Source organism: Nicotiana attenuata, unplaced genomic scaffold (assembly GCF_001879085.1).
Source record: "Nicotiana attenuata strain UT unplaced genomic scaffold, NIATTr2, whole genome shotgun sequence".
NCBI classification, from domain to species: Eukaryota; Viridiplantae; Streptophyta; class Magnoliopsida; order Solanales; family Solanaceae; genus Nicotiana; species Nicotiana attenuata.
Genome location: NW_017675940.1, coordinates 8,360 through 22,100, shown reverse-complemented (window position 1 = coordinate 22,100; position 13,741 = coordinate 8,360). Strand labels below are relative to the sequence as shown.

At 39.9% G+C, this 13,741-nt stretch overlaps 1 protein-coding gene across 1 annotated transcript; it reads left to right on the top strand.

Moving 5' to 3' along the window:
- Window positions 1–483: 483 nt before the first annotated feature.
- On the top strand, window positions 484–13,101 carry LOC109220598. Its single transcript, XM_019385057.1, has 3 exons — window positions 484–516; window positions 1,124–2,558; window positions 12,867–13,101. Exons 2-3 carry the CDS (start codon window positions 1,124–1,126, stop codon window positions 12,902–12,904), a joined length of 1,473 nt encoding a protein of 490 aa, XP_019240602.1. The 5' UTR covers window positions 484–516; the 3' UTR covers window positions 12,905–13,101.
- The last annotated feature ends 640 nt before the right edge of the window (window positions 13,102–13,741 follow it).

Below are 13,741 nucleotides of genomic sequence, written 5' to 3'. Positions count from 1 at the left end.
GACATTGAAGGATCCCGTAGCTAACGGCGGGTTCGTTAGACCTGGTGCACCTTGTAATTACATATTACCGTTATAGCCCTCGCTAGTGGGAAGGTAGAACTAGCATACCGTTACCGACTTCCCTCGAGTAGGGACTACCGTTATATTTGACTTCTTGCGAAGAAGTCCACAGTTATACCGATTAGATGATCCGTTCATTGAAACCTCCCAAAATCTGAATACTGATATTATACAGTGGTTACCGAGCTTATTACTGAATTGTTAATTACATTATATTACAAGAAAAGCGTGATGAGACTGAAAATTATTTATTGTTTCTGAAAGGGCATTTTTATGTTATTTTCTGTTTGATATACTAGCATGTTTTCTGACTTGTCCCCAAATAAAAACGGTTGTGGTTAAGTGTTATTACTCACTGAGCTAGCGACTCATTCCCCGCAAATTTTATTTTACAGAGACAGCAGTTGACGCAGGCGAAGATTTCGTTAATTAGAGCGCACAGGTTGAGAATTCTTGGTGAGCCTCGCACTTGTTCGCGTGGGCGGAGATTTTTATCAATTGTTATGGTCTTTTCTTTGAATTCTTAGAGTCTCTCCATAGTCATTCTTTTAGTGTTATGCGTATTATTTTGCTATTAGTTTTATGTCGAGTATCGTTCTTTATTATCAAAGTCGGAGATAAATTAGTATTTCTGGTTGTTAGTATGTTGATTAGTAATGGTGGAGACTTATTTTGGCTAATTGGTAAGTTGTCAATTGCCAGTTGAATTGTTATTAGGTTGTTTGATTGCTGATTTGAGACAGAAAATTTTTTGGGATTGTCCAAAAATAGGGGAAACTCTGCCCGATTTTCTGTAAAATTACCGATGAGGCTTACTTGGGAGCACTTGCTCCTAAGCGCCGATCTCGATCCTTAATTGGGTCGTGACAAAGTTGGTATCAGAGCTTAGGCTTTATGTCCCGAGTCATGGAGCAATGTTTAGTAGAGTCTTGTTCAAGGGTATGTAGGCGCCCATACTTATGATCTCAAGGCTACTAAACATTTAGGAATGTTTTCCCTTCTTTCATTCGTTGATCGTGCGTTGAGATAACTTGAGATTTACTTTGGAATATTTCTTTCGCAGATGGCTAGGACACGCACACCCTCATCTTCTGGACGTGGCGCTGGATGTGGTACTACCTGGGGTGGCGGTCAAGTTGGGGTTCATCAAACTAGAAGACAGACTGCTCCTCAACCTCAAGTTGGGAACATGGGTAAAACCCAAGCTGTTATGCCAGATCAAGTGCAAGAGCAGGGAGTTCAGAACGCTCCACCACCAGTGCCAACTGTTGTACCTACTGTTGCCTTACCTGCAGATGCAGTGGCAAGGTTATTGAATGTGTTAGAGGCATTGGTGCCTACTCAGGGCGGAAGTTCAACTCCTCAGGCTACTTCACAGACACAAGCACCTGCACAAACTCAGACTTTCGGGAATAAGGAAGTATCCCTACACGAGTTTCTGAAATTGAAATCACCAAAATTCACAGGTTCCGATAATTCAGCAGATCCTCAAAGTTTCTTGGATGGGACACTTAAGGCATTACGTGCTCTTGGACGTTCTAGTGAGAGAGTCGTGGAGCTCGCAGAATACAAACTAGAGGATATGGCCAACACATGGTATGAAACTGTATTGCTAGGAAGGCCGGCAGGAGCACCACCACTGACATGGGACGAGTTCACTAAGTTGTTCAAGAATCATTTTCTTCCAGACAGTCTGATGCAACAACATGCTAGAGACTTTGAGAGATTGGTTCAGACTCCAGATATGGATGTGTCAACATATAATACTAAGTTTTGTAAACTGGCTATATATGCTCCTCACTTAGTGCCTACCGAAGAAGCTCGAATTCAGAGGTTTGTTGATGGATTGGTTGGTCGTCTATACACTGCAGTAGCCCCACAGATGAAGACTTTATCCTACTCTGATGTAGTCGACCTTGCTAGAATGATTGAAAACAAGGGACGTGAAGAGCGTGCAGCTAGTGAATTACGTAAGAAGGCCAAGACAGGAGGGGCTTTCAGTGGCGGTTTTAGTGAAAATAGAAGAGCAGGAAATCAGGGACAACAACAACAACAGGGTTCTCAGACAGGGACACACATGTCTTCACAGTCCACATACAGACCATATTACAGACAAGGTAATAGGGGACCATCATCTTCTGGACATCGTAATTCTGGGCAGATATATGCCACTACTCCAGTCTGCCAGACTTGTGGTAGATCACATTTGGGCCAATGTCATGTTCTAACTGGAGAGTGCTTTCGGTGTGGCCAGTTGGGACATCACTTGAGGGATTGCCCTCAGCCTCCGAGAAATTTCAACCAGGCTTCTATTCAGTCAGCTGCACCGACTCAGACTACTCGTAATACTTCAGGTGCTACAGGTACAGGAAATAGAGGTCGAGGTGCTGTAGACCATGCTACTGTGAATCAAGGACAAGGGAATGCTGGTAGAGGTCAGGCGAGAGTTTTTGCATTTACTAGACAGGATGCTCAGGCCTCGAATGCAGTGGTTACAGGTATTCTTTCTGTCTGTTCATTTGATGCACTTGCGTTGATTGATCCGGGATCTACTCACTCCTATGTGTCCTCGTACTTTTCTTTGAGATTTAGTAGACAGCCCGAACTATTGAATGATCCTTTTCTAGTTGCTACTCCTGTCGGAGAGTCTCTATTAGCTGAATACGTGTATCGTGCTTGTCAGATTCGGGTTGAGGGTAGAGATACTCTAGCTGACCTTATTGTACTTGATATAATTGACTTTGACATGCTGATGTGAATGGATTGGTTATCTTCTTGCTATGCTATAGTCGATTGTAATGCAAAGATAGTAAGGTTTGAGATACCAAATGAACCCAATTTTATTCTAAGAGGGAGTCAGGTTCCAGAGACTTGCAAAATTGTATCTTTTATGAAAGCTCAACGACTTCTGAAGAAAGGTTGCTTGGGTCTCTTAGCTATTGTAAATGACACAAGAAAGGAAACAGCTAGTATAGAAAATGTACCAGTAGTGAGAGAATTTTCTGATGTATTTCCTGAGGATTTACCAGGATTGCCTTCGGTACGAGAAATAGACATTGGTATTGATTGGCTACCTAACACACAACCCATATCGATACCCCCATACCGAATGGCGCCAGCAGAGTTGAGGGAGCTAAAGCAACAGTTACAAGATTTGTTAGATAAGGGTTTTATTAGACCTAGTGTATCACCATTGGGTGCACCAGTACTGTTCGTAAGGAAGAAAGACGGATCCCTGAGAATGTGCATTGACTACAGGCATTTGAACAAGATAACAATACGCAATAAATATCCTTTGCCCCGTATAGATGACATGTTTAATCAGTTACAAGGAGCTGCCCACTTTTCAAAGATTGACCTCCGTTCTGGTTATCATCAACTTAGAATCAAAGATGAAGATATTTCTAAGACTGCTTTCAGAACTCGATACAGGCACTATGAGTTTCTCATAATGCCTTTCGGACTGACTAATGCTCCAGCGGTATTCATGGATTTAATGAATAGGGTGTTCAAGCCGTTTCTGGATAGATTTGTAATAGTATTTATTGATGATATCCTGATATATTCTCGTAGCCAAGGAGAACACGAGGATCATCTCAGGACTGTGTTGCAGACATTGCGAGAGCATCGGCTTTATGCTAAGTTCTCGAAGTGTGAATTCTGGCTAGACTCAGTAGCATTTTTGGGGCATGTTGTATCCAAGGATGGAATTATGGTAGATCCAAANCTCACCATATATATATATATATATATATATATATATATATATATACATACACACGTTCCATTACTTCAAACTTCAATAATTGTTACATCTTTAATTCAATTATTTTCTCAATTATATCCCCTTAAACAGTCTGAGGTTGTATTTTTCTTAAAAAGGAATTTCTACTAAGTTTTAAGTTATTAACTCTCATGTTAAAGGCAATAATCCATCCGATGTTGTATTTTAAATTAAAAAGGGTACCTTCTTTACTCAAAGGATTTCCAAATAAACAACTTCATCTTTTCTCGCTGGCTTTCTTAATTGGCTTAGAAATTGTAATTTTAGTTATATTAGGTAAATGAGACTTCTTGGACATATTGAGTGCATTGTACGGACGTTATGTATTGTATAGCATATGGATTTTGTTGTTAAAAGTGAAATGGAAAATGAAATATGGGGGCACAAGGTGCCATGTGTGCTGAAGGTTCGGAAGTTGAGATTATGATATGAGAAATCAAGGGTTGAGATGTTCAGGATTGTGTACTAGACATGATGTGATTGATTTAGTTGACATGGCCTCCTTTATTTGGATACATTCTTACTTGTCTCTGTTCCTGTTATGTTAGTGTTGATTTACTTGGTTATCGTTCGTTACTACCCGTGTTCTCCCTTTATTGCTCATACTGTTTGTCTTTTGATTTCTCTCCGCTGTTGATATTACCACGCCATCTTTAGCTCGATATTTTACTATCATATCCTGTTCATTTTATTTGACCAGTAGGTGTCTTGACTGTTCCTCGTCACTACCCCACCGAGGTTAGTCTTGATACTTACTGGGCACCACCGTGGTGTGCTCATACTATACTTCTGTACATTTTTGTGTACAGATCCAGGTATTTGATTGGTAGTAGTTGTGCGGGTCGTTGCGGCGGAGACTCCAGCTAAACCTACTACAGCATTCGCAGGCCTCGGAGTCACCTTCATTTGTACTTAATTCCATTTGTTCCTTTTGTTTTGGAGCAGTGATGTATTTATTTTGTATAACTACTCTTAGAAAGGCTTGTGACTTGTACCACCGGTTTTGAAAATTGTAATTTGTTCAGAGTAATTTAATTTAAAGTTAGTAAATACCCATGTTATTACAGAAAATGTTAGGCTTACCTAGTTTAGAGACTAGGTGCCATCACGACTCCTTTGGAGGGATTTTGGGGTCGTGACATTAGCCTAGATGAGGCAATTAATATGAGATCGATATTATGTAATTATAGATTGATTGGAGGAATTTGTACGAGTTGCTTGAGGTGAAGCAGTTGGTATTTTGGCACGAGTACTGTGAGTAGTAATCTTACCGCAATTTGTGTTTTCATAACTTGCATGATTTACACATGATTTTTTTAATATGAATATGTTACCGATTATTTTGAGTTGCATGTGTGACAAGTCTTTTACTCGATATGATACCGAAATAGTTATTTGAGATGAATACCGTGGTTTTAAATATTTTCGCTGTCACTAGATCTATTGTACCGCTACTTGAATTTACTGTTATCGAAAAGAAATTATATGATTTGATAAGAACCAAAATGCCCTATATTGTTTTAAAATATTTTCTACGAGTACATACAGATTATAGAGACAAGTATAAACGGGAGTACACATTGAAGGATCCCTTAGCTAACGGCGGGTTCGTTAGACCTGGTGCACCTTGTATTTACCGATCACAGAGTACAGTTATAGCCCTCGCAATGGGAAGGTAGAACTAGCATACCGTTACCGATTTCCCTCGAGTAGGGACTACCGTTATATTTGACTTCTTGGGAAGAAGTCCACAGTTATACCGATTACATGATCCGTTCATTGGAACCTCCCAAAATATGAATATTGATATTATACAGTGGTTACCGAGCTTATTACGGAATTATCAATCGTATTATACTACAAGAAAAACATGATGAGACTGAAAATTGTTTATTTGTACTTTCTGAAAGGGGCATTTTTATGATAATTTTTGTTTAATATACTAGCATGTTTTCTGACTTATCCCCAAATAAAAACAGTTGTGGTTAAGTGTTATTACTCACTGAGCTAGCGACTCATTCCCCGCTAATTGTTTTTATAGAGACAGCAGTTGACGTAGGCGAGGATTTCGTTAATTAGAGCGCACAGGTTGATAGTTCATGGTGAGCCTCGCACTTGTTCGCGTGGGCGAAGATTTTGTTTATTGTTATGGTCTTTCTTTGAACTCTTAGAGTCGACCCATGGCCATTCTTTTAGTGTCTTGAGTAGTCTTTGTTATTAAAGACTTATGTTAAGTAACGCTCATTCTTATAAAAATTTGGAGATAAAGTGGTATTCCTAGTTGTTAGTGGGTGGACTGTTAAAGGTAGATACTTATTTTGGTTAATGGATAAAGTCATTGTCATTGGAATTGCTATTAGGATGTTTGGTTGCTGAATTTGAGACAGGAAAAATTTTGTGATGGTCCAAAAACAGGGGAAACTCTGGCCGATTTTCTGTATAATACCGATGAGGCTTACTTGGGGGCGCTTGCTCCTAAGCGCCGGTCACGATCCTGAATTGGGTCGTGACAAAGTTGGTATCAGAGCTTAGGCTTTAAGTCCCGATTCATGGAGCAATGCTTAGTAGAGTCTTGTTCATGGGTATGTAAGCGCCCATACTTATGATCTTGAGGCTACTGAACATTTAGGAATGTTTTCCCTCTTTTCATTCTTTGATCGTGCATTGAGATAACTTGAGATTGACTTTGGAATATTTCTTTAGCAGATGGCTAGGACACGCACACCCTCATCTGCTGGACGTGGTTCTACCCGGGGTGGAGGTCAAGTTGGGGTTCATCAAACTAGAAGACAGACTGCTCCTCAACCTGAAGTTGGAAACATGGGTCAACCCCAAGCTGTTATGCCAGATCAAGTGCAAAGGCAGGGAGTTCAGGACGCTCCACCACCAGCGCCAACTGTTGTACCTACTGTTGCCTTACTTGCCGACGCAGTGGCAAGGTTATTGAATGTGTTCGAGGCATTGGTGCCTGCTCAAGGTGGAAGTTCAGCTCCTCAGGCTACTTCACAGACACAAGCACCTGCACAGACTCAGACTTTTGGGAATAAGGAAGTATCCCTACAAGAGTTCCTGAAATTGAAATCACCAAAATTCACAGGTTCCGATAATTCAGCAGATCCTCAAAGTTTCTTGGATGGGACACTCAAGGCATTACGTGCTCTATGATGTTCTAGTGAGAGAGCTGTGGAGCTCGCAGCATACAACTAGAGGATATGGCCAACACATGGTATGAAATTGTATTGCTAGGAAGGCCAGCAGGAGCAGCACCACTGACATGGGACGAGTTCACTAAGTTGTTCAAGAATCATTTTCTTCCAGACAGCCTAATGCAAAAATATGCTAGAGACTTTGAGAGATTGGTTCAGACTTCAGATATGGATGTGTCAACATATAACACTAAGTTCTGTAAGCTGGCTATATATGCTCCTTACTTAGTGCCTACTGAAGAAGCTTGAGTTCAGAAATTTGTGGATGGATTGGTTGGTCGCTTATACACTGCAGTAGCCCCACAGATGAAGACTTTATCCTACTATGATGTAGTCGACCTTGCTAGAAAGATTGAAAACAAGGGACGTGAGGAGCGTGCAGCTAGTGATTTACGTAAGAAGACCAAGACAGGAGGGCCGTTCAGTGGCGGTTTTAGTGAAAATAGAAGAACAGGAAATCAGGGACAACAACAACAACAACAGGGTTCTCAGACAGGGACATACATGTCTTCACAGTCCGCATACAGACCACATTATAGACAGGGTACTGGGGGATCGTCAGCATCTGGACATCAAAATTCTGGGCAGATATATGCCACTACTCCAGTCTGCCAGACTTGTGGTAGATCACATTTGGGCCAATGTCGTGTTCTAACTGGAGAGTGCTTTCGGTGTGGCCAGTTGGGACATCACTTGAGGGATTGCCCTCAGCCTCCGAGAAATTTCAACCAGGCTTCTATTGAGTCGCTGCACCGACTCAGACTACTCGTAATACTTCAGGTGCTACAGGTACAGGAAATAGAGGTCGAGGTGCTGGAGACCATGCTACTGTGAATCAAGGACAAGGGAATGCTGGTAGAGGTCAGGCGAGAGTTTTTGCATTTACTAGACAGGATTCTTAGGCCTCGAATGCAGTGGTTACAGGTATTCTTTCTGTCTGTTCATTTGATGCACTTGCGTTGATTGATCTGGGATCTACTCACTCCTATGTGTCCTTGTACTTTGCTTTGAGATTTAGTAGACATCCCGAGCTATTGAATGATCCTTTTCTAGTTGCTACTCCTGTCGGAGAGTCTCTATTAGCTGAATACGTGTATCGTGCTTGTCAAATTCGGGTTGAGGGTAGAGATACTCTAGCTGACCTTATTGTACTTGATATGATTGACTTTGACGTGCTGATGGGAATGGATTGGTTATCTTCTTGCTATGCTATAGTCGATTGTCATGCAAAGATAGTTAAGTTTAAGATACCAAATGAACACAGTTTTATTCTAAGAGGGAGTCCGGTTCCAGAGACTTGCAAAATTATATCTTTTATGAAAGCTCAACGACTTCTGAAGAAGGGTTGCTTGGGTCTCTTAGCTATTGTAAATGACACAAGAAAGGAAACAATTAGTATAGAAAATGTACCAGTAGTGAGAGAATTTTCTGATGTATTTCCCGAGGATTTACCAGGATTGCCTCCAGTATAAGAAATTAACTTTGGTATTGATTTGCTACCTTACACACATCTCATATCGAATGGCACAGCAGAGTTGAGGGAGCTAAAGCAACAGTTACAGGATTTGTTAGATAAGGGTTTATTAGACCTAGTGTATCACCATGAGGTGCACCAGTACTGTTCGTAAAGAAGAAAGATGGATCCCTGAGAATGTGCATTGACTACAGGCAATTGAACAAGATAACAATACGCAATAAATATCCTTTGCCCCGTATAGATGACATGTTTGATCAGTTACAAGGAGCTGCCCACTTTTCAAAGATTGACCTCCGTTCTGGTTATCATCAACTTAGAATCAAAGATGAAGATATTTCAAAGATTGCTTTCAGAACTCGATACGGGCACTATGAGTTTCTTGTGTTGCCTTTTGGAATGACTAATGCTCCAGCGGCATTCATGGATTTAATGAATAGGGTGTTCAAGCCATTTCTAGATAGATTTTTAATAGTATTTATTGATGATATCCTGATATATTCTCGTAGCCAAGGAGAACACGAGGATCATCTCAGGACTGTATTGCAGACATTGCGAGAACATCGGCTTTATGCTAAGTTCTTGAAGTGTGAACTTTGGCTAGACTCGGTATCATTTTTGGGGCATGTTGTTTCCAAAGATGGAATTATGGTAGATCCTAAGAAGACGGAAGCTGTGCAGAAATGGCCCAGACCTACTTCTCCTACAGAGATTCGCAGCTTTTTAGGCTTAGCAGGCTATTACAGGCGTTTTGTGCAGGATTTCTCCAGAATAGCAGTGCCGCTGACCAAGCTAACATAGAAAAATGCAAAGTTTCAGTGGACGGAGGAATGTGAGCAGAGCTTTCAGAAACTCAAAACATGTTTGACAATTGCACCAATATTAGCCTTACCATCAGGTTATGGAGGATTTACAGTATTCTGTGATGCCTCGAGGGTGGGATTAGGATGTGTTCTCATGCAAAATGGTCGTGTTATAGCTTATGCTTCGAGACAATTGAAAAAGCACGAGCAAAACTATCCTACACATGATTCGGAGATGGCTGCAGTGGTATTTGCTCTAAAATTTTGGAGACATTATCTATACGGCGAAACTTGTGAGATTTATACTAACCATAAAAGTCTGAAGTATATCTTTCAGCAGAGAGATCTAAATCTTCGGCAGCGTCGTTGGATGGAATTACTCAAAGACTATGATTGTTCTATTTTGTATCATCCTGGAAAAGCCAATGTGGTGGCTGATGCATTGAGTAGAAAATCTATGGGGAGTTTGGCACATATAGCCCCTACAAAGAGACTATTGGCCAGAGATATTCAGAGACTAGAAGATACAGGTATCAAATTTAGTGTCGGAAATTCAGAGGCATTGTTGGCTTGTTCTCAGGCTAAGTCTTCACTAGTTGAGCGCATTAAGGCCACCCAATATGAGGATGAACGATTATGCAAATACAGAGATGAGGCCTTAGCTGGTAAAAGCAAGGATATGATTGTTGAAAGTGATGGTGTTCTTCGAATGGGTGACAGGCTATGTGTAGCAGACGTAGATGGGTTAAGACATGTTATTCTGAAAGAAGCTCACAACACTAAATACACTATACATCCTGGATCCCCAAAAATGTACCATGACCTGAAGCAATTTTATTGGTGGGAAGGTATGAAGAAAGATGTTGCTAACTTTGTTTCTAGTTATTTGACTTGTCAGCAGGTCAAGGCTGAGCATCAGTGACCCGCAGGACTACTACAGCAAATTGAGATTCCAGAGAGGAAATGGGAAAGTATTACTATGGATTTTATCACCGGGCTACCACGAACCCTTAGAGGTTATGACTTAGTATGGGTGATTGTAGATCGACTGACGAAATCAGCACACTTTTTGCCGGTGAAGACTACATATGGTGGAGTCAGGTATGCACAGATATTTATGAATGAAATTGTCCGACTTCACGGAGTTCCAATATCCATCATCTCTGATAGAGGATCACAATTTACCTCACGCTTTTGGAAATCTTTTCAAGAAGCATTGGGTACGCGAGTAGATCTCAGTACTGCATTTCATCCACAAACAGACGGGCAGTCTGAACGTACTATACAGATCTTGGAGGATATGTTGAGAGCTTGCATTCTTGAGCTTGGAGGTAGTTGGGATTCTTATCTACCTTTATCTGAATTTGCTTACAACAATAGCTTCTAGTCCAGTATTCAAATGGCACCGTATGAAGCATTGTATGGTAGAAGATGTCGTTCTCCTATCGGATGGTTTGAAGCTGGTGAGACTAACTTATTGGGACCCGACCTAGTACAAGAAGCTATGGACAAGGTCCAGTTGATCAGACAGAGATTGTTTGCAGCTCAAAGCAGACAAAAGTCTTATGCTGATAAGAGAAGAAGAGAATTAGTGTTCACAATTGGAGACAAAGTGTCCCTACGAGTCTTCCCTATGAAAGGTGTAATGCGGTTTGGGAAAAGAGGCAAGTTGAGCCCCCGGTTTACAGGACCGTATGAGATATTAGACCGAGTGGGAGCGGTGGCTTATCATTTGGCACTTCCTCCTGAGTTGTCCTTTATTCATCCAGTGTTTCACTTCTCAATGCTAAGAAAATGTATATCAGACTCATCTCAGGTGACTGAAGCACCGACTATACCACTCGATGAGAAGTTTTCTTACGAGGAGGAGCCAATGGCTATTGTTGATAGACAAATAAGAAAACTACGGTCAAAAGAAATCGTGTTCCTGAAAGTCTTGTGGAGAAATCATACAGTTGAAGAAGCTACTTGGGAAATAGAAGACACTATGCGAGTCAAGTACCCCCATTTGTTTCAGTCTACAGGTACGAACTTGAGTTAAATTCGGGGACCGAATTCCATAAGGTGGGGTGGATGTAATACCCTATATTTTTAATAAGGGTGTATTGGTCATTAGTATAATATAATAATAATAATAATAATAATAATAATAATAATAATAATAATAATAATAATAATAATAAGCAACCATCTATTAAAAATAAAATAAGAACTAATAAAAAAAGGGAAAAAAAAGTAAGGAAGTAAGACAAAGGGCCGAAGCCCATTACAAATTTAAAAAGGGTTATCTGCACCCTTCTAAGGAAAAGAAGCAGAAAGCTTCAAATGACAAAACAAAAGATAAGAAAGGTCTTCTGAGTTCGACGCAGTAGAAGCTTCAGAACGAAAAAAAAAAGAGAAGGAAAGAAAGGGAGAAGAAGAAAGAGGCTAGAACCAAATCTTGAGAAATCTTAAATACGCACTGGTTTTTACGGGTAATACTCGAATTTTTCATCTGGGTTCTTTTCTTCTGGTAATTCTTTTTATCTCAGTTCATATAATTGAAGGGTTTCACAAGGTATAAGAAATTAAATACCAATAAGAATTATTCTGGGCAAATTAAGAGTCAAACATGAAACCTCGAGGGTTGGGTATTCTAAAATAGCCATGAATTAGCCTAAATAAGAAAATTAACATGAGATCGATATTATGTAAATATAGATTGATTGTAGGAATTTGTACGAGTTGCTTCAGGAGAAGCAGTTGGTATTTCGGCACGAGTACTGTGAGTAGTAATCTTACCGCAATTTGTGTTTTCATAACTTGCATGATTTACACATGATTTTTAATATGAATATGTTACCGATTATTTTGAGTTGCATGTGGGACAAGTCTTTTACTCGATATGATACCGAAATAGTTATTTGAGATGAATACCGTGGTTTTAAATATTTTCGTTGTCACTAGATCTGTTTGACAGTTACTTGAATTTACTGTTATCGAAAGGAAAGTATATGATTTGATAAGAACCGAAATGCCCTATATTGTTTTAAAATTGTTTCTACGAGTATATATGGATTACAGAGACAAGTATAAATGGGAGTAGACATTGAAGGATCCCCTAGCTAACGGCGGGTTCGTTAGACCTGGTGCACCTTGTAATTACAGATTACCGTTATAGCCCTCGCTAGTGGGAAGGTAGAACTAGCATACCGTTACCGACTTCCCTCGAGTAGGGACTACCGTTATATTTGACTTCTTGCGAAGAAGTCCACAGTTATACCGATTACATGATCCGTTCATTGAAACCTCCCAAAATCTGAATACTGATATTATACAGTGGTTACCGAGCTTATTACTGAATTGTTAATTACATTATATTACAAGAAAAGCGTGATGAGACTGAAAATTATTTATTGTTTCTGAAAGGGCATTTTTATGTTATTTTCTGTTTGATATACTAGCATGTTTTCTGACTTGTCCCCAAATAAAAACGGTTGTGGTTAAGTGTTATTACTCACTGAGCTAGCGACTCATTCCCCGCAAAATTTTTTTTACAGAGACAGCAGTTGACGCAGGCGAAGATTTCGTTAATTAGAGCGCACAGGTTGAGAATTCTTGGTGAGCCTCGCACTTGTTCGCGTGGGCGGAGATTTTTATCAATTGTTATGGTCTTTTCTTTGAATTCTTAGAGTCGCTCCATAGTCATTCTTTTAGTGTTATGTGTATTATTTTGCTATTAGTTTTATGTCGAGTATCGTTCTTTATTATCAAAGTCGGAGATAAATTAGTATTTCTGGTTGTTAGTGTGTTGATTAGTAATGGTGGAGACTTATTTTGTCTAATCGGTAAGTTGTCAATTGCCGGTTGAATTGTTATTAGGTTGTTTGATCGCTGATTTGAGACAGGAAATTTTTTGGGATTGTCCAAAAACAGGGGAAACTCTGCCCGATTTTCTGTAAATTTACCGATGAGGCTTACTTGGGAGAACTTGCTCCTAAGCGCCGTCTCGATCCTTAATTGGATCGTGACAATTACCCACAAACGTGAGTACATTGAAATTTTGTGGTGGTTAATGGAAAAGATTTTCTTGCTTTATATCATTGTGAATGATAGACATGCTAGGTCATAACAACTTAAAACCCTCTACTTAGGAATGGAAATTCTGGTTTGTCCGTAATTACGACATCCTAATTCATTTGTCTGAACATTAAGTTGCCTTTGTTTTGTTGTCCCATATTGTGATTTCTTCTGTGAATGTAATCTTTTATGATATGATGAGAAATTGTGGGAAGAAATGAAATGGTAAACCTTAATTACCTTAAGCGGCCTATTTTGTTCCCAAGAGAGTTGCAATATAGGACACCCATACTTTATTTCTTCTGTTTATATGTCAAAAGTCAGTATATGTTTAAAAGCTTCATGTCTCAACGAA

What these genes read in the sequence shown, in the direction of transcription:
- LOC109220598 (XM_019385057.1), top strand. Translation starts at nt 1,124, where the DNA reads ATGGCTAGGACACGCACACCCTCATCTTCTGGACGTGGCGCTGGATGT. An exon ending in CTCGAATGCAGTGGTTACAG is followed by an intron (nt 2,559 to 12,866) that starts GTATTCTTTCTG and finishes TTTTTTTTACAG; the next exon opens with AGACAGCAGTTGACGCAGGC.